Source organism: Lissotriton helveticus, chromosome 4_2 (assembly GCF_964261635.1).
Source record: "Lissotriton helveticus chromosome 4_2, aLisHel1.1, whole genome shotgun sequence".
Classification (NCBI taxonomy): Eukaryota; Metazoa; Chordata; class Amphibia; order Caudata; family Salamandridae; genus Lissotriton; species Lissotriton helveticus.
In genome coordinates this window covers 85,628,824-85,649,061 of record NC_136064.1, presented here as the reverse complement: position 1 = coordinate 85,649,061, position 20,238 = coordinate 85,628,824, and the positions used below count along the sequence as shown (strand labels likewise).

Below are 20,238 nucleotides of genomic sequence, written 5' to 3'. Positions count from 1 at the left end.
TTGAGCTTTCACTTTATCTGGATCAGGGCCAAAGGAGACGAGAAGCTGAGTGGCATCTGCGTATGATATGATCTCCACAATTTGTGCCAGAGGCGCTATGTAGATATTAAACAGTGTTGGACTTGGGCACGAACCCTGGGGAACCCCCTTGTTGGTATTGATTTAAAGCGGCAGAGACAGACATTTTTTTGTACGATTATCCAGGGAGTCCCTGGACCAATGTAACAAGCTGCCATGGAGACCTGCTTCATGTAATCTGTGGATTAGAGTGGATTGGAAGACTGTGTCAAAGACCGCAGATAGATCCAGTAACACTAGCCTGAATAGCTTTTCTGCATCTAAAGAGAGTCTGATGTTGTCATTGACTGCCAACAATGAAGTTTCAGTGCCGTATAGCTCTCTAAAACCCAATTGTGAGGGGTCTAAGGTCTTATGCTCTTCCATAAAGAATACAATCTGTTTATTAATATAACTTTCTAGAGTTTTTTGTGAGCAGAGGTAACAGTGAAATCAGTCTGTAGTTAGAAAGAACATTGGGATTCGTATAGGGTTTTTTAAGAAGCAGAGATACTTGAACCACCCTTCCATTCATTAGGCACTTTAGCAGTGACTAATGAGAGATTGAACATTGTCATCACTAATGGTGCCAGATGATTAGCTAGGCAGGCCCTTATCCTAGGGGGGACACGGATCCTGAGGAGAGCCTGTTTGGTGTGGGCTAGCATCTTCTGCACCTGTTCCATGGAGCAGACTTTAAAATCACTCAAGATAGCATTTTTATGCTCAGAAGAAGTCCACTGTTGTTGGACGAAATGTCTTGGCTGTTTCTTTTTAACCCTTTTTAAGAAGAATGAAAGAATGAAAAAGAATTGTCTCCCTATGGTAGGGTAACACGCTTTGGGCAGAGGATGCATACAGGGAGTGCACACGTTATTATATAGGATTTGGGGATATATCTGTGAGGGTGTGGCATGTTGTTAAGGTCCACTGCCCTTTTTCCTTTGCATTTCACATTGAATTTATTTGGAAGTCCCTGGTAAATGGTACCACATGTAGCCAGATTCTGTAAATTAAATGCTACAAGAGGGCCGGCAGCACTTGTGCCACCCACTAAAGTAGCTCTTTCAAACATGTCTTAGGCCCATAGTTCAGTTTTAAACTGCCATTTTGACTTGGTAAAGTAAACCTTTTTCCATGCCTAATCCTTCCTTTTTTATTACTTATAAGTCACCCCTAAAGTAGGCTCTAAAGGCTCACAGAGCAGGGTGCATGGTATTCAAAGGTTACGACATGTGAGTTTAAATTTTACATGTCCTGGTAATGAAAAATTCTAGTGTTGTTTTTCTCTACTTTAAGTCCTATCTCTCCCATTGACGAACCCTGGATTACCTTATTACATTTAATAAGTCATACCCTTTGACTGGGAGAAGATAGAGATATGGTGTTTGCACTCAAATGAATTGTAAATAAAAATTCAATGTAATGGTAAAGTTGGATTCTAAGTTAGAATTCTGAAGATGCCACTTTTTGAAAGTTATACCAAAGGGGATGGTGATGGAGCATTTGAGCTAACCAAACACTCACCACCAGTCAACTGATCTGAGTTTAATCCATCACCATTCTTTAGCTCACTCCACTACCCCAGTTCAGACATGTCCATATGCAAATCAGTCTGACCCTGTGCCTCATGGGAACAGTCCAGCCCGAACTGCCAAGCCATGTCTTCCCTGGACCGGAAACAAGCATCCTGGGACCGGTTCCGGATTCCGGCTTATTTTATACAGCTATTAAGGATACCACTGTGTGACGGTACAGATTATTACGCTGAGCTTCATTCAATTCGACTATTCAGTTCAGCTCCTTAACTTTGCAAGTATTCGCCCTGACGAAGTTCCCAAAGGCAAAAAGAGGAACGAAACGCGTTGGCTGTGCCTATGCTTCATGAAAAAATACTTTCTGAATAAAGAAGAACTTACGTAAAAATTATTACTGATACTGACTTTATTCGAGTGCACCTTCCATTCTGTTTTGGTATTCTAATCATTTTCGCATCCCATGGCAGCGGATGTTGGAAGAGTTTGCACCATTATTACTTAGGAACTAAATGATCCGTAGTGCTTGACCTGGTCTGCTGCCTTGGTCCTTTTGTTTTACTGTATTCAAGATAGCCTGGCTGATGAGGATTATGAATCCGAAACGGTCCCAGGATGCTTGTTTCTGGTCCAGGGAAGACATGGCTTGGCAGTTCGGGCTGGACTGTTCCCATGAGGCACAGGGTCAGACCGATTTGCATATGGCCATGTCTGATCTGGGGTGGTGGAGTGAGCTAAAGAATTATGATGGATTAAACCCAGATCAGTTGACTGGGGGTGAGTGTTTGATTTGCTCAAACACTCCGCCCATCATCCCCTTTGGTATCACTTTTTGAAAGTTGGCAATTTCTTCATGTAACCATTTGTGCCTTCTGCCAATATCCTAGGCCACATGACTGTGAATGGCTCTTCTGTTGGGGTTTATGTATCCCTCCCAGACAGTGACAAAAAAGGGGACTAGGAGGGGGCAGGATGGGTCTTCTTGCCTGGATAGCTGGGGTGGAGCTGTGTCCTGCCCCACTTACATTTCAGATGACTCTGACTCGCATACAAAGGAACCAGACACTAGTCTTTTTCACCCCATACTTCTTCCAGCCTTGACAGGGGAAGGGAAGAACTTTCCAGAAACAGATGTTGATGTAGTATAGGCAATCCTCCCTTCAAAGGTTGACACCAGGTCAAAATATTTTACCACCAGAGCCACTCTTCAGATCACTTCCAGACCCAAAGCAATGCAGAACCTCGCATCTCGGCCCCAAGTACAACCAGGTACACCTTCCAGTGGGCTGAACTCAGTCCTGTACCTGGCCCGCACACCATCGCGGATCTACTGATTGGATTTAAATTGTTTGATGTCATTTTCTTTATTAAAATCTACTCTAAAATTGGTGTTGGATTTTTCTTGTGTTATGTCTTCACTTTATTACTATTTGAGTGCTCAAGAAATACTTTACACATTGCCTCTATGTTAAGCCTGACTGCTTTTGTGCCAAGCTACCAGAGGGTTAAGCATGGGTTAATTTAATAACTTGTTGTGGTTCATCCTAACAAGGATAGTGGTTGTTGCCTCAGTGGGGCTTCAACCCTTCTCAGCCAATAACCCAATTTCTTACAGTGAGGAAGTGGGACAAAGTGGTAATTTAATACTTTGAGTGTGTTTTACAAACCAGTTGCTTCTAAATGTTTGAAATCCAGTACTTAATTTGAACAAGAATAAGTGCTGGGGCCCAAATATTTGTTCAGAAGTTTGTGGCTGGTACTGTAAGTTTGGTGTTCCGCATACCAAGGTTTTGTAGTCTTGATTCCACCTCCTGCCTCTTTAATCCACCACCAGATGCTTCCTTCTCTTATCTCACTCTCGTAGGTTTCTTTTTTTCCCTTTGTCACTGTTTTTCTGCCTTTCTCTTCCTCCTTGTGTTTCTCTATCTTGCTCCGGGTTAAAGTTTTTTGAGGAAACAATTTGTGTTGGTAAGCACATGCTCAGATTAAGCACTGTTGACATTACATTTTTTGTTTGTTTGACGGAAATAGTCATTTTTATTTTGATTTTCATTTCTCCTTGCCGTTGTTTTTCTGATTACAGCTCAGGGCTTTAATTTTGTCTTTCTTCCTCTTTCTAATCAGGTGATTCCACCCTGATCCCCTGGACTGTGGCTCTAAGACAAGGGCAAGTTCTGGAAGTGAGAAACAATAGGCTTGTGATAGAGGAAGACAGTTATTACCTGGTGTTTGGGCAGGTGAGGAAAAAGATTGAGTGAAAATAAAGCTTTTTATCTTTACAAATCATATGGTTTCTACCACTTCCATTTGTCAGGGATGGAAAAAGTGCAGGCTTGATCAAGCAGACCCACAGATTTGTTGTCAAATTTATCAGCTAGGAAAAAAGTATGAAGACGATATTTAACCTTTAAAATGGCCGACAACCGCATTACTTCCCCAGTGCGTGGCATTGGCCAACACTGAGGAGATAAAAAAGAGCTTCCAGAGCATGACGATCGGTGCTGCAGAGCGCGCTGACGTAATTGCAGTAAAAGTGAAAGTGAAATGAACCGATGGGCTTGTTTTACTTAAACTGAATCAGTGCTCTGGGGCAGTTCTTAGCCTTCCAGCACTGATTCTCATGGGAGCGGTATCGTTGGAATGGGGAGAATCTTCCCAAAATATATGTGTGGGAGCTGCCCAGCATGGGCATGGCCATGCCCCGCCCCAAATATATATGGTAAAAACAATCTTTCTGCCCCCCCCCCCCCCGGGGGTCAGATTGGGATAATTACACTCAGGAAGAGACAGAATGCCAATTAGACAACAGGAATTTGTTTTTAAATATAGGGGTAAGCGCTGCCCAGCATGGGCATGGATATACCCCATTCCAAATAAATGGAGCAGCAGCCTTTCTGGCCGCCTAGGGGCCAGATTGGGGTAATTACCCCTGATCGGAAAGTCCACTAGACACCAGGTATTTTTTTAAATAAAAATATTGGGGTGAGGGGCTGTCCAGCATGCCCCAACCCCAAGTACATGAAGCAGCAGTCTTTCTGCCCCCCTGGGAAGCAATTGGGGGTAATTACAATTACAGATGGAGGCAAAAAGCTAACTGGACGCTAAGGTAATTTAAAACAAATGTAGCAGTGGAGGCTGCCCACCATGAGCATGATTATATCCCCAACCCAACTAAATGGGGGACCAGTCTTTCTGCCCCCCAAGGTGAATCAAACCAAGGTCAAAGGGCGTCCCCACGCAAGGGCTCCCATTACCCTTGGTTATTATTCTTTCCTGTTGCAGACACTAGGCCCAGCCACATAAATGGTTAGCATTTTTATTGGCACAAGTGGGGCAATGCTGGGTGGTAGGAATTGTGTGGATTACTACGGATGCTGTAAGTTTCCATCAAAGAAATGTAAGAAAAATGTGTGATTTCAGGCAAAGTTTGAGATCTGCATGGCATTGTGGGTAAAATAACCTTTTGGCATCCACGCAAGGCAAACCACCCTGGATTCCCCTTGTTGTCCAGTTTTAAAAAACCCTATGTATCTCTACTACCAAAAGGGTCTAGCAAAAGTAATGGTACATTGCTCTTGTAAATTGGCTTCCTTGCAGAAAAATTTACAGACGAAGACACTGTCACAAATGGCCGTTTTTTCCTACTCATTTTCAATATTTCTATATTTCAGCAGTTAGTTTCTTTGGGGAAAGCCTTCAGGGACCTACACATATGACCACTTGCTGAATTTGGAATTTTGTCTACTTTTCAGAAATATATACCTTTTCAGGGTTTTACACGGCAAACTGGAAGTAGTTTGAAAGCACAAAAAAATAGGAAAAATGGTCTACCGCTTTGAAAAATGCCACAAAACTGTGGTAAACAAATAGGATTTTTTAATCAGATCTGCATGTTTCTGAAAGCTGGGGAGATGGTGACTTTAGCACAGCAAACCGTTTGTTGTTGCCATTTTTATGAAAAACAAACAGACACTTTTATCCAGAGCACTTCTTTCCTATTTTTACCTCAAAACTACCTATATTTTGGCTATTTTCACGGTCGCCTCCAGGAGAATCCACAAACCCTAGGTACCTTTGGAATCCACAGGATGTTAAAAACAAGACCGCAAATTTGCCGTGGATTCCTTATGTGGACAAAAAAGTTATGGAGGCCTAAGCGCAAACTACACCAAATAGCCAAAAGAAGGCTCTGCACTGGGGATGAAAAGGTCCAGCAGTTAAGGGGTTAATATAGAAAACCAGGAACATTGTAAAAGGTTTCAGGGCAACTAACCCCAGAAAGTGGTATAACATTTAAAGAAGACAGTTTCCAATTTGAGATAGCTCAATGAGTAATTGATTTATTTTTATCTTCCTAGCCCTATATTTGAAGAACATAGAAACCCACCTGAAGCAGATCGGGGGATGCTTAGAAACAAAAAAGCCACTAACCTCTTTCTAAAAATCAGATACTCCAATGTAAGAGCAAAAGGATCTTCGGAACAAACAAACAAGCATTGACAAAATCAATATGCCTAGCTTTGTTGACAGCCTTCTGACTTTGTCTGTGCTTGTATTAAAACCTTTACTGTCAAGGGAGCTGCTGGGTTCCATTAATACAAAACACGCATTGGCAAAGCCAATAGATTTTAGGTTTGTAGGGAGACTGCACAGATGTACATTATGTGTGGTCTGTAGAGGCCAGGCGTATTGATCTAGCATATTGATCTAGCTAAAATAGTTGTGACTTTCACACCTCAGAGTAAGTACAGTACTTCGAAAAAGGCTTGTACTGCTTCCATTTTTGACATAGGTCACACTGAAACCCAGTGAAAGTAGTTGAGTTAAGAGAGCTGCCCAGTAAGAACTTTACTACAACAGTTCAGTAGAAAGGTACAGCTATATCTCAGCCATTGCCTTCCATTGGCTAACCTGTTAATGAAGGCTTTGCATAGGCTGAGCTTTCGAGATTTTGAGTACTACGGTGAAAATAAGCTTTAGATGGTACTGCTGCCTGTCACCTGCTGGGATTCCGATGACTGTTATAGATTTCATTTAATTCTAGTTCCACAGCTACATAAAGATGTATTTGCTATTGACACTTTAGCAGGACCGGGATGTACAGATAAACATGCCAAACACTAGTTCACTAAGCCGCATCCCTGAGCTCGGGACAGGCTGCTGCCCTTTACTCTTCCTGTTAGGGGATGACAGCACATTATTAAACAAATGACATCTAGCAACCTGCCAGCAGGGGACAGCAGCATAAACCTTGCTGTTTCTCCACTCTGTTTACTCTGCCAAGGTATTGCTTGGTTTACGGCGACGACCCACCCTTGAGCAGACCCCATGGCTGAAACTGGAGGACGGAATAATAAAATAGCCTGTGAAGCGTTCATACAACAGTAAAACTCATAAACACTGCCTCTAGTCGCTGTTTTCTGTTTGTACAGCGTATGGAAAGTTCGTATCCCTTGTGGCCCTGTCATCCCGCCGGATACCCGGGACCCAGTTGTGATCTCTATCCCTCTTCTCTAGCCAAGCTATCATTCTGTTCGCCTTGTCCCCAAGATCATATACTCGCCGCTGCGTGGCAAGAGCATGAGACCGCGCCTGGTCAGTCAGCACATCCCTCAGTTCTTTCTCTTTGAGGCGCAGTGTGTGCCTATTGCCCAGCTCCTGCTCCCGGGTGTCCCCCCCGGCCTGTTCCAAGACTTGAATTTCAGTTTCTAGACCATCGACCTGGGCCTGATTCTCCTTCCTCCTCTTACCTGTTTCAGCCTGCACAAAATCTCGAGCTACGGTCTTAAAAGACTCCCAAACAGTACAATGAGACCTAACCGAGCCCACATTCTCATCAAAATATAGCTCAACCCGGTCTCCGAACCGCTCTTGATACTCCTGATCTTTAAACAGGAAAACATCCAATCTAGGGGGGGTGGACCAATCATGCACGGGAACTCTCATCTGCATTTCCACCGGGGAGTGGTCAGATATTCCTCTGGCTTTATTGCAACTGCTATGAAAGAGCCCATGTGTCCCACCTGCGTGAAGAGATAGTCACTCCTGGACCCCGACCCATGTGCTACCAAGATGTACGTATACTGTCGAAGGTGGGGGTTATGTGCCCTCCAGAGGTCCACTAAGCCCAGTGCACTAACAAACTTCCTAAGCTGATGTCCCACCCCCCGATCATATGGGAGCCCTGACCTATCCACTTCCCTGACCATCACATCATTCATGTCCCCTCCCATGATCAAGACTCCGTCTGGTAATTCTAGGAGCAACTTCCCCAGATCTGGAAGAGTAGTGCCATGCAACCGTGGTGGAACATAAACCGAGCAGAGGTTGATCGTGTAGCCCTCCCACCGCCCGGAGATAGCCACATAGCGCCCCAGTGGATCAAACCATGTGCGATTAACTAGTAGTACTAGGGAGTTCCTCACCAGGATCCCTACCCCCCTAGGGGGGGTAGGGAAGCTCGCATGTGCCTGCAATGTGTATCCAAATCTATTGAGGACCTTATAATGGTTTCTCACTAAGTACGTCTCTTGGAGGAAGACTATGTCCGGGGCATGTCTGTGGAGGTATTGAAGGACCATGGTGCGTTTGACTTTGTTTTGCAGACCATTGACATTTCAAGATAAGATGCTAATCTTCTGTATCGTCGACGTTTGTGTCATAGTGCATGAATCGCAAACAGTAGGAAACCACTCGCCCTACCCCACCACCACCCACCACCCTCATGTCAGTCAATCCTACTACTGGAGCCCCTCGAACACAATTCTGCAAAAAACAAAATACATAGATCAAACAACCAACTCCCCCCCCCCCCGCAGCCTCCCGCTCCCACCCCCCACCCTGCTACCCTGCTTCCCAGGTCAACGTGACCCAGAGTACCCCTGCCGCCCATGAAAAACGAAAACTTTGGGGATGTGCGTGATGACCGAGCAGGCCTCCCAGGGATGACAATCAGCCCCCCCACCCTCGGGTTAACAACCGCAGCACCCTGTCCCCGGGGAGATCAGAGAGATAATAGGAGCAAAGCAAGCCAAAGCATCAATGCAGCCAATCCGGTCCCTCCACCCTCATCGGCCCGGCCCCTCTTGGGGGTCAGTGTTAAGACCAAATGTCTCGCTCACCAATCAGTCAGGACAAATAAACCCTTGCGCAGCAAGTTCCCAACAGCGGAGCGCTCATACATTACATGCACCTCCACACGAGCCTCCAGATTGTGACTTTCTCCACCGCCTCAGCCAAGGTCAGGCGAGGCAGACAGGTTCCGAGCCCTCGCGCCACCAGTCCTACGGATCGTATCCTGGCGCCGTCTGCCCCTTTCCGCCGATCCCGTAGAGGAGGTCGGGGACTGATCCGCCATGTCTCTCCAGCCATCCCCCGTCTGCTGATTATCGCGGTGATGCGCCTGCTCCTCCAGCCATGCAAAGACCTCCTCCGGTGACGTGAAGAAATAGGATTTCCCATGCAGAAGAACCTTAAGGCATGCGGGAAAAAACATCATGTACTTGATGCCACGAGTCCGGAGCTCCCTCTTGACGGCGTCGAACGATCTACGCTCCTGCTGGACCTTGATGGTAAAGTCCGGAAAAAAGCGGATGGTGGCGTTTTCAATCCCTAGGTCCCCATGTTGTCGCGCAGCTTGCAAGATGGCGTCGCGGTCTCTATAATTCAGGACCCTAGCAATATTCGTTCTGGGCGGAGCGCCTGGGCGAGGAGGGGGAATCGGGGCCCTATGCGCTCGTTCAATAACAAAGAACTTGGAGAGACTCTTGGACCTCAAATGGTTCAAAATAAGGTCCTCCAGGAAGAGGTCAATGCTCGGCCCCTCCATTATCTCCGGAACTCCTACCACTCGCACGTTGTTTCTCCGGGCCCTCCCTTCTTGGTCCTCCAGCCGGGCCTCTGCGCGCCTGTGCTGTTGAGTTAACCGCTGAACCTGGTCCTGCAGCTCCTTGGTGGTCTGTTGGAGGTCCGCAATCGCAATTGCATTCTGTGTGGCCTTCTCAGAGGTTTTATTCAAATCAGCCCGTAGGAGCGCCATGTCTATCGATACGGTGTCTATCTTGGCCTCCAATGTCGCCCCCAGGGACTGAATTGCCTGCATGATGGCGGCCATGGACGCTCCGCGATCCCAGAGGTTCCAGGGAGCCCAGCCTCAGCCCCCCCAGTCGTCGCCGTATAGTTGTCCATGGTGTTTGTTTGTGTGGTGGTGGACTTCTTGGGACGCATTGCGGTCCCCGCGGCAGTCCCCGTCACAGGCTCCTACCACAGCCGCTGCGCCACCCCAGACAACCAGTTTTTGGACACAAGGGAACCCAGTAGGGGACCTTCGGACCGTGGGTTACTTAACTTATTTTAAGGAACAGGGGTCCTAAGGATTCACAATATGATAAGAAGATAACAATATAGACTACAATCAGTGCTATATTCTGAAAAACGCCCAGCCGGACGTAAGTTTATTCATAGGATAACGTTGGAGTCGTGTTGGCCCAAGGAGAGGCCAAAAATAGTAGCAAGATAGGGTACAGTCCTGTACCTATCCCGAAAGGTTTAGAAGAGATAAACCAGGAAGAGGGAGATAGAACAAAGAAGAAGTTTTTCAGGCAAGCAAGAAGTTTTTGAGCCAGAAGGTGACTTGTAGTTACAGTAAGTGCAGTTACAACAAATTCACCCTGCAGTGTCAACAATTTCAAATAAACATATTAAGTAATATGCTACACTGCATATTGCGTCGACGTTTCGATCCCTAAGGGCTCATAATACAATGGGATCATCATCAGGACAATTTTTACAGTTAGTGCCTGCAATAAATGAAGCCTGTAAAGAAAAAAGGGGGGGAGAAATAATGACAATTTTAAGGCCTAGGCCTACAACAAAGGAAAATTTCAAGAAAACTTAATAAACGACAGGGCACAATTATAAGTTAAAAGGCCATTTCATTACTTGAACTCGCCGGTTCTTAGGTGGTGTGATTGTGATTTTAAAAAAAAAAAAAATTATTTACATGTGGAGAAGTGCTAAACAAGCGGCGCAGTGACATAGGTGTATATCATCGAAAATTGTGCTATATCCGTGGTGACATAGGGGATGCTTTTATTGCGTTGTATGTGCTCTGTGATGAAGTGACTCAGTGAGTGAAATAGTGCCTATGGGCAGTCACCTTTCCAATGGGGGCAAGAGTAAGTCTTTCCAGGAGCCGGAAATTGGGGATAAGGGGGTTCACGATGTAACTCCCTGCGCAGGGTACTGGGTGCAGCCAGGTAAAAAGTGATACCATTAGTCGTGCTGCCATGGTTGTGCAGTATCCAGGTCGGAATTGCACTGAGGGGTAAGGCTTACCTGGCGCTACTACTAGTCGCCTTTGATTGGAATAATTCTTCTTACCGGAGGAAAGGAATTTCCACCCGGTTCGCAACATCAATTTCTGTGAGATATTAAAATGTTGCCGTTAGTCTGGGGCTCAGATTGAATCATTAGAAGTTACTGCAGGGAGGAAAGGAGGCTTACCTGGCCACATATAGTGTGGGCCGTGTAGGGGTGGGAAAAATTCTGTTATTTTCCGTGTTTTGGAGGTCTCCTTCTGATGGATCCTCGTGGTTGCTGGGGATTTTAAGTTTAACCGTAAATGGCACAGCTCTGATACTGGTAGGAGTGCTACAGATATCCGCATTTACATGTGGAAGGCTTACCTAGCTACGTATGTTGTAGCCGAGGGCGTGGAAAGGAATAGGCGCTCTTCTTTTAGGAAGCTTTGAGTCAATCCGTAGAGTTGCTGGAGAGGAAAAATAACTGAATGAGGGACCGGGCTCCGTGAGTTTAACCGTAAATGGCAGGAGTACTACCGATATCCGCATTTACATGTGGAAGGCTTACCTAGCTACGTATGTTGTAGCCGAGGGTGTGGAAAGGATTAGGCGCTCTTCTTTTAGGAAGCTTTGAGTCAATCCGTGAAGTTGCTGGAGAGGAAAAATAACCGAATGAGGGACCGGGCTCCGTGAGGGACGGAGTGTTCTAATTACCGGCATTCAGATCACGGGCTTACCTTGCTTCTGGATGGAAGCAGCGGCGGGTTGGGCGAAGCTCGATCAGCTTCTGCCCCCTTCACAATGGCAGCGCAGGTCCGCTGTGTGTGGAATCCTCATGGGCTAGGCTTATGTGGTTGAATACTGAAAAGGAACGAAGGACTAATTCCAGTAGTCGGTGTCGGCAGACATCTTGGAATAATCAGGGAGCTAGTATCGAGTGGATACTAATTGGCGGACATCTTGTAATGGTTAATTCGGCAGGGTCCCCAGTACTTTCGATTTGCACAATAATTATGCCTGTAATATCGGGAGTGGCGCGGACATAAAGTCTCTATCAATTGTGATTTGGGCATTAATTAGGTGATGTGACATAGAATATTTACCATATTGTATTATGGCGTGAGGTGGTGCAAAAAAGGGGGTGAATTAACCTTGTGCAGATAAGGCGAGTAGTGCTGGCCAGCCATGCTCTACATTCATACACATCTGAGTTGATAGGTTTAACCCATCACTGTTTGCAAATTTCTAGTGTTCACATCACATTATCTCAAGGAGAACACATTATATACAATGTTTAACTGATTGTTTGGGGCTGCATACAAATACTTAGAGGAGTGATGTCCAGTCCTCTGTGCGATTAAGTCCCTTGTGAATAGAGTCCAGTAGTATTATACATTTTAGCTCTTCTTTATTCAGTAGGTGGGACATGCTGCCTCCTCTTGGTGGGAGCTTCAGTGACTTCAGGATAGTCCAACGAATGTCATCCTCATTATGATTGAATTCCTCGAAGTGTTCCACCAATGGGGCGTTTGGCGTGCGGCATCTGATGCGGCTCCTGTGTTGACATATCCTGGTCTTGATTTTCTGAGCTGTCTGTCCTACATAATTTTTCTTACATGGACATTGAATCAAATAAATCACGTTGGTGGTGTTACAATTTGTAAGTGTGTTGCATTTAAAGGTGACGTTATCAAATACAAAACTTTTTCCTTCAATTGTGAAATTACAGACTATACATCCACCACATTTCACGTGTCCAACTGTGGGGGACAGACCCCAAGCGGATTCAAGAGTGGAGGAGTTGGTAGGACTAGGGAGGGTAGCCCGAACCAAATGGTCCTTCAGGTTCTTACTCTTTTTAAATGCAAAAAGCGGGCGTTCCAAGTCCAAGATTCCTGCATTTATTACTGGCCAGTGTTTCAGAATCATTTTTCTCACATTATTGGAGATGGGAGAAAATGTTGTAACACAAGCTATTTTGTCCTGCTTAGTTTTCTGGTTAGGGACAAGGAGTGTCTCTCGTGGGCGATACCACGCTCTTTTGAGAGCATTTTTGACAATCCTTCCTGGGTATCCCCTATTTTTTAGCTTGTTCGACAAGATGGTGCTTTCACGGAAGTAATCTTCCTTGTGAGAGCAATTACGCCTAATGCGTAAGAATTGGGAGAAAGGTAAGGAGTCCCTCAGTGCCCTTGGATGGTTACTTGAGTATTCTAGCAGAGTATTTCTCTCTGTGGGCTTTCTATAGAGTTTCGTGAACAGCTCACCATCCTGATGTAATATTGTCAGATCAAGGAAATTGATGGAGTTCTTGTCAGAGGTGAGGGTGAATTGGAGACCCAGGCAGTTGTTATTCATCCAGTGTAAGAAGTGGGAAAGTACACCGATGTCTAATCTCCATAATAGGAAGATGTCATCGATGTACCTTCACCACATAATGACACCGGAGAAAAAGGGGTTGGAAGGTACAAGGATTGTAAGTCTCTCCAACTCGTCCATAAACAGTATGGCCAGGTTTGGAGCAAAAATAGCCCCCATGGAGGTCCCCTTGATTTGTTGGTAAAATAGGCCTTGAAAGGTGAAGAAATTTTTGGTCAGACAGACTTCCAGAAGCTTACAGATAAAAGATGTTGGAATGGCATGGGGACGTGGACGGTTGTCCAAAGTTCTTTGTATAACAAGTAGGGCTGCTGTTTGCGGAATATTAGTGTACAGGGACTCCACGTCCATGGTACAAAGTGTGTCAGTGATTGGATTGAAGGGATGGTGTTCAATCAGATTGATCATGGCCATGGAGTCGCGCACATAGCAAAATGTTTGGGGAACAAATTCTTTGATAAAGAAGTCAACATATGCTCCTAGGGGCTCCAATACTGAGCCGCAAGCTGACACAATAGGGCGGCCAGGGGGAGCATTTAGATTTTTGTGAATCTTTGGCAAGGTGTATATTACCGGTAATCTTGGGTTTTTTACATTAAGGTAATTAAATTCTTTTTTAGTCAAAAAACCTTCATGTACTGCCTCGGTTGTTATTTTCAGTATTGTTTCCTGAATACCTTTAGTTGGATTGGATGCCAGCCTGAGGTAGTGGTCTTTGTTTCCTAGCTGCCTCTGGATTTCAGCTGTGTAGGAGTCCAGCTCCTGTATCACAATGCCACCACCTTTATCAGCGCTTTTTATCACGATGGAGTCATTATTTTTTAGGGAGACAATAGACTCTTTCTCTTTTAGAGTGATGTTATATGGTACAAACTTTTTTTGTCCTTTCATGTGCGAGAGGTCCTTAAGAACTAATTTCTCGAATGTGGTGACTTCAGGTGGGATCATATTAGCCGATGGTAGAAAGGTAGATGGTGGCCGGAATGGGGTTTGAGCATTTATCTCGGGAGAGGGGTGAATTTGAAAAAATGCTTTTAGGCGTATTCTTCTAAAGAATTTCAGGAGTTCGGTGTGTAATTCCATAAAATTCGGGGCCACAGTTGGGACAAAAGTGAGACCTTTTTTCAAAAGGGAGAGTTCGTCTTGTGCCAACACATGAGTGGAAAGGTTAAAAATAGGAATGGTCTCTATTGTGGGGCTAGGCTGTATTACCATTGGTAATAATTGTTCCTGGTCCTCCTTTCCCCCGGTGGGTTTACCCATCTCTGGGGTTTTTTGGCTTTCCCTCGCTGTGGTGGTTCTTGCTGGCCTCTGGCTAAAAAAGAATTGGAATTCTGATGTGCTCCACCACGTCTTGATGTACTTGATCCTTCGCCGGCGTCTGAATTATCAGAAGATTCGGCTGAGGTATCGGAAAAGCCAACCAGGTTCTGTCTCCTGTTAAACCTTCCCCAAGGTCTATTCTGTTGGGGGTTGCTGTATGCCTTAGTGGTGTAAAAATCCTTTTGTAGATAGGGATATGTTGTTTCAATGTTATAGGTTTTTATGTCTTTCTTAATTTTATTTGATTTTTTATTCTGCTCAATCCTATAGAACTCTGCTACGGTTTTGTCTACCTGTTCTATTAATTTCTTGCTATCGGCAATATTGTCAGGAGCCTCAAGTTGTTTCAAGATTTCTGCAATTTCTGTCTCCAGTGTTTTTAGAGTTTCAGAGGCTGTGTCTATCCCTAGTGCCAGCCAATGACGGGAGCAGGTAGTACCTATGTAACTGAATCCTGTTATATATTTTGGATTGTCCGTGAAAATACCTGGTACATTCCGGACTTGTAAGCCCAAAGGGATAACCTCCGCCTTAAGATAGTCAGTTAACATCAAAATCATTAACTGTAGGCGGACCTGTTTTTTTCTCAGTTTTTCAAGCTGTTCTGGAAGCGAGTTATTAACTTGGTTGGAAATGTCTGCATTGTCAGAAAGTAGTGATGGTCCAGAGCATAAGTGTTTTAAGTAGTCATCTGTGTATAGCGGGGCATGATTTGACATAGTAACCCTGTCGAAATAATAAGGGGGAGGAGGGAAAAAAATGGGAATCGCCCGTGTGGGATAAGTATAGAAACAGTGGGGTAAAAAGTACTAGGTACTAGGGGACCCAAACTAATTAGTTTGGACAAGATTGGAGACCTTGCAAACCGGCGTTTGCGCTCAAATCGTTTTTGGACACAAGGGAACCCAGTAGGGGACCTTCGGACCGTGGGTTACTTAACTTATTTTAAGGAACAGGGGTCCTAAGGATTCACAATATGACAAGAAGATAACAATATAGACTACAATCAGTGCTATATTCTGAAAAACGCCCAGCCGGACGTAAGTTTATTCATAGGATAACGTTGGAGTCGTGTTGGCCCAAGGAGAGGCCAAAAATAGTAGCAAGATAGGGTACAGTCCTGTACCTATCCCGAAAGGTTTAGAAGAGATAAACCAGGAAGAGGGAGATAGAACAAAGAAGAAGTTTTTCAGGCAAGCAAGAAGTTTTTGAGCCAGAAGGTGACTTGTAGTTACAGTAAGTGCAGTTACAACAAATTCACCCTGCAGTGTCAACAATTTCAAATAAACATATTAAGTAATATGCTACACTGCATATTGCGTCGACGTTTCGATCCCTAAGGGCTCATAATACAATGGGATCATCATCAGGACAATTTTTACAGTTAGTGCCTGCAATAAATGAAGCCTGTAAAGAAAAAGGGGGGGAGAAATAATGACAATTTTAAGGCCTAGGCCAACAACAAAGGAAAATTTCAAGAAAACTTAATAAACGACAGGGCACAATTATAAGTTAAAAGGCCTTTTAACTTATAATTGTGCCCTGTCGTTTATTAAGTTTTCCCCCCCTTTTTCTTTACAGGCTTCATTTATTGCAGGCACTAACTGTAAAAATTGTCCTGATGATGATCCCATTGTATTATGAGCCCTTAGGGATCGAAACGTCGACGCAATATGCAGTGTAGCATATTACTTAATATGTTTATTTGAAATTGTTGACACTGCAGGGTGAATTTGTTGTAACTGCACTTACTGTAACTACAAGTCACCTTCTGGCTCAAAAACTTCTTGCTTGCCTGAAAAACTTCTTCTTTGTTCTATCTCCCTCTTCCTGGTTTATCTCTTCTAAACCTTTCGGGATAGGTACAGGACTGTACCCTATCTTGCTACTATTTTTGGCCTCTCCTTGGGCCAACACGACTCCAACGTTATCCTATGAATAAACTTACGTCCAGCTGGGCGTTTTTCAGAATATAGCACTGATTGTAGTCTATATTGTTATCTTCTTGTCATATTGTGAATCCTTAGGACCCCTGTTCCTTAAAATAAGTTAAGTAACCCACGGTCCGAAGGTCCCCTACTGGGTTCCCTTGTGTCCAAAAACGATTTGAGCGCAAACGCCGGTTTGCAAGGTCTCCAATCTTGTCCAAACTAATTAGTTTGGGTCCCCTAGTACCTAGTACTTTTTACCCCACTGTTTCTATACTTATCCCACACGGGCGATTCCCATTTTTTTCCCTCCTCCCCCTTATTATTTCGACAGGGTTACTATGTCAAATCATGCCCCGCTATACACAGATGACTACTTAAAACACTTATGCTCTGGACCATCACTACTTTCTGACAATGCAGACATTTCCAACCAAGTTAATAACTCGCTGCCAGAACAGCTTGAAAAACTGAGAAAAAAACAGGTCCGCCTACAGTTAATGATTTTGATGTTAACTGACTATCTTAAGGCGGAGGTTATCCCTTTGGGCTTACAAGTCCGGAATGTACCAGGTATTTTCACGGACAATCCAAAATATATAACAGGATTCAGTTACATAGGTACTACCTGCTCCCGTCATTGGCTGGCACTAGGGATAGACACAGCCTCTGAAACTCTAAAAACACTGGAGACAGAAATTGCAGAAATCTTGAAACAACTTGAGGCTCCTGACAATATTGCCGATAGCAAGAAATTAATAGAACAGGTAGACAAAACCGTAGCAGAGTTCTATAGGATTGAGCAGAATAAAAAATCAAATAAAATTAAGAAAGACATAAAAACCTATAACATTGAAACAACATATCCCTATCTACAAAAGGATTTTTACACCACTAAGGCATACAGCAACCCCCAACAGAATAGACCTTGGGGAAGGTTTAACAGGAGACAGAACCTGGTTGGCTTTTCCGATACCTCAGCCGAATCTTCTGATAATTCAGACGCCGGCGAAGGATCAAGTACATCAAGACGTGGTGGAGCACATCAGAATTCCAATTCTTTTTTAGCCAGAGGCCAGCAAGAACCACCACAGCGAGGGAAAGCCAAAAAACCCCAGAGATGGGTAAACCCACCGGGGGAAAGGAGGACCAGGAACAATTATTACCAATGGTAATACAGCCTAGCCCCACAATAGAGACCATTCCTATTTTTAACCTTTCCACTCATGTGTTGGCACAAGACGAACTCTCCCTTTTGAAAAAAGGTCTCACTTTTGTCCCAACTGTGGCCCCGAATTTTATGTAATTACACACCGAACTCCTGAAATTCTTTAGAAGAATACGCCTAAAAGCATTTTTTCAAATTCACCCCTCTCCCGAGATAAATGCTCAAACCCCATTCCGGCCACCATCTACCTTTCTACCATCGGCTAATATGATCCCACCTGAAGTCACCACATTCGAGAAATTAGTTCTTAAGGACCTCTCGCACATGAAAGGACAAAAAAAGTTTGTACCATATAACATCACTCTAAAAGAGAAAGAGTCTATTGTCTCCCTAAAAAATAATGACTCCATCGTGATAAAAAGCGCTGATAAAGGTGGTGGCATTGTGATACAGGAGCTGGACTCCTACACAGCTGAAATCCAGAGGCAGCTAGGAAACAAAGACCACTACCTCAGGCTGGCATCCAATCCAACTAAAGGTATTCAGGAAACAATACTGAAAATAACAACCGAGGCAGTACATGAAGGTTTTTTGACTAAAAAAGAATTTAATTACCTTAATGTAAAAAACCCAAGATTACCGGTAATATACACCTTGCCAAAGATTCACAAAAATCTAAATGCTCCCCCTGGCCGCCCTATTGTGTCAGCTTGCGGCTCAGTATTGGAGCCCCTAGGAGCATATGTTGACTTCTTTATCAAAGAATTTGTTCCCCAAACATTTTGCTATGTGCGCGACTCCATGGCCATGATCAATCTGATTGAACACCATCCCTTCAATCCAATCACTGACACACTTTGTACCATGGACGTGGAGTCCCTGTACACTAATATTCCGCAAACAGCAGCCCTACTTGTTATACAAAGAACTTTGGACAACCGTCCACGTCCCCATGCCATTCCAACATCTTTTATCTGTAAGCTTCTGGAAGTCTGTCTGACCAAAAATTTCTTCACCTTTCAAGGCCTATTTTACCAACAAATCAAGGGGACCTCCATGGGGGCTATTTTTGCTCCAAACCTGGCCATACTGTTTATGGACGAGTTGGAGAGACTTACAATCCTTGTACCTTCCAACCCCTTTTTCTCCGGTGTCATTATGTGGCGAAGGTACATCGATGACATCTTCCTATTATGGAGATTAGACATCGGTGTACTTTCCCACTTCTTACACTGGATGAATAACAACTGCCTGGGTCTCCAATTCACCCTCACCTCTGACAAGAACTCCATCAATTTCCTTGATCTGACAATATTACATCAGGATGGTGAGCTGTTCACGAAACTCTATAGAAAGCCCACAGAGAGAAATACTCTGCTAGAATACTCAAGTAACCATCCAAGGGCACTGAGGGACTCCTTACCTTTCTCCCAATTCTTACGCATTAGGCGTAATTGCTCTCACAAGGAAGATTACTTCCGTGAAAGCACCATCTTGTCGAACAAGCTAAAAAATAGGGGATACCCAGGAAGGATTGTCAAAAATGCTCTCAAAAGAGCGTGGTATCGCCCACGAGAGACACTCCTTGTCCCTAACCAGAAAACTAAGCAGGACAAAATAGCTTGTGTTACAACATTTCCTCCCATCTCCAATAATGTGAGAAAAATGATTCTGAAACACTGGCCAGTAATAAATGCAGGAATCTTGGACTTGGAACGCCCGCTTTTTGCATTTAAAAAGAGTAAGAACCTGAAGGACCATTTGGTTCGGGCTACCCTCCCTAGTCCTACCAACTCCTCCACTCTTGAATCCGCTTGGGGTCTGTCCCCCACAGTTGGACACGTGAAATGTGGTGGATGTATAGTCTGTAATTTCACAATTGAAGGAAAAAGTTTTGTATTTGATAACGTCACCTTTAAATGCAACACACTTACAAATTGTAACACCACCAACGTGATTTATTTGATTCAATGTCCATGTAAGAAAAATTATGTAGGACAGACAGCTCAGAAAATCAAGACCAGGATATGTCAACACAGGAGCCGCATCAGATGCCGCACGCCAAACGCCCCATTGGTGGAACACTTCGAGGAATTCAATCATAATGAGGATGACATTCGTTGGACTATCCTGAAGTCACTGAAGCTCCCACCAAGAGGAGGCAGCATGTCCCACCTACTGAATAAAGAAGAGCTAAAATGTATAATACTACTGGACTCTATTCACAAGGGACTTAATCGCACAGAGGACTGGACATCACTCCTCTAAGTATTTGTATGCAGCCCCAAACAATCAGTTAAACATTGTATATAATGTGTTCTCCTTGAGATAATGTGATGTGAACACTAGAAATTTGCAAACAGTGATGGGTTAAACCTATCAACTCAGATGTGTATGAATGTAGAGCATGGCTGGCCAGCACTACTCGCCTTATCTGCACAAGGTTAATTCACCCCCTTTTTTGCACCACCTCACGCCATAATACAATATGGTAAATATTCTATGTCACATCACCTAATTAATGCCCAAATCACAATTGATAGAGA

General features: G+C 44.3%; 1 protein-coding gene across 1 annotated transcript in view; it reads left to right on the top strand.

Annotated features, from left to right (window-relative positions):
* LOC144752204 (tumor necrosis factor ligand superfamily member 13-like) overlaps positions 1-20,238 on the top strand; it is a 208,919-nt gene that overhangs the window by 86,821 nt on the left and 101,860 nt on the right. Inside the window, exon 4 of the mRNA XM_078640154.1 lies at positions 3,717-3,829. Coding sequence (XP_078496280.1) covers positions 3,717-3,829 — 113 coding nt within the window. The remainder of the gene's footprint in view (positions 1-3,716; positions 3,830-20,238) is intronic.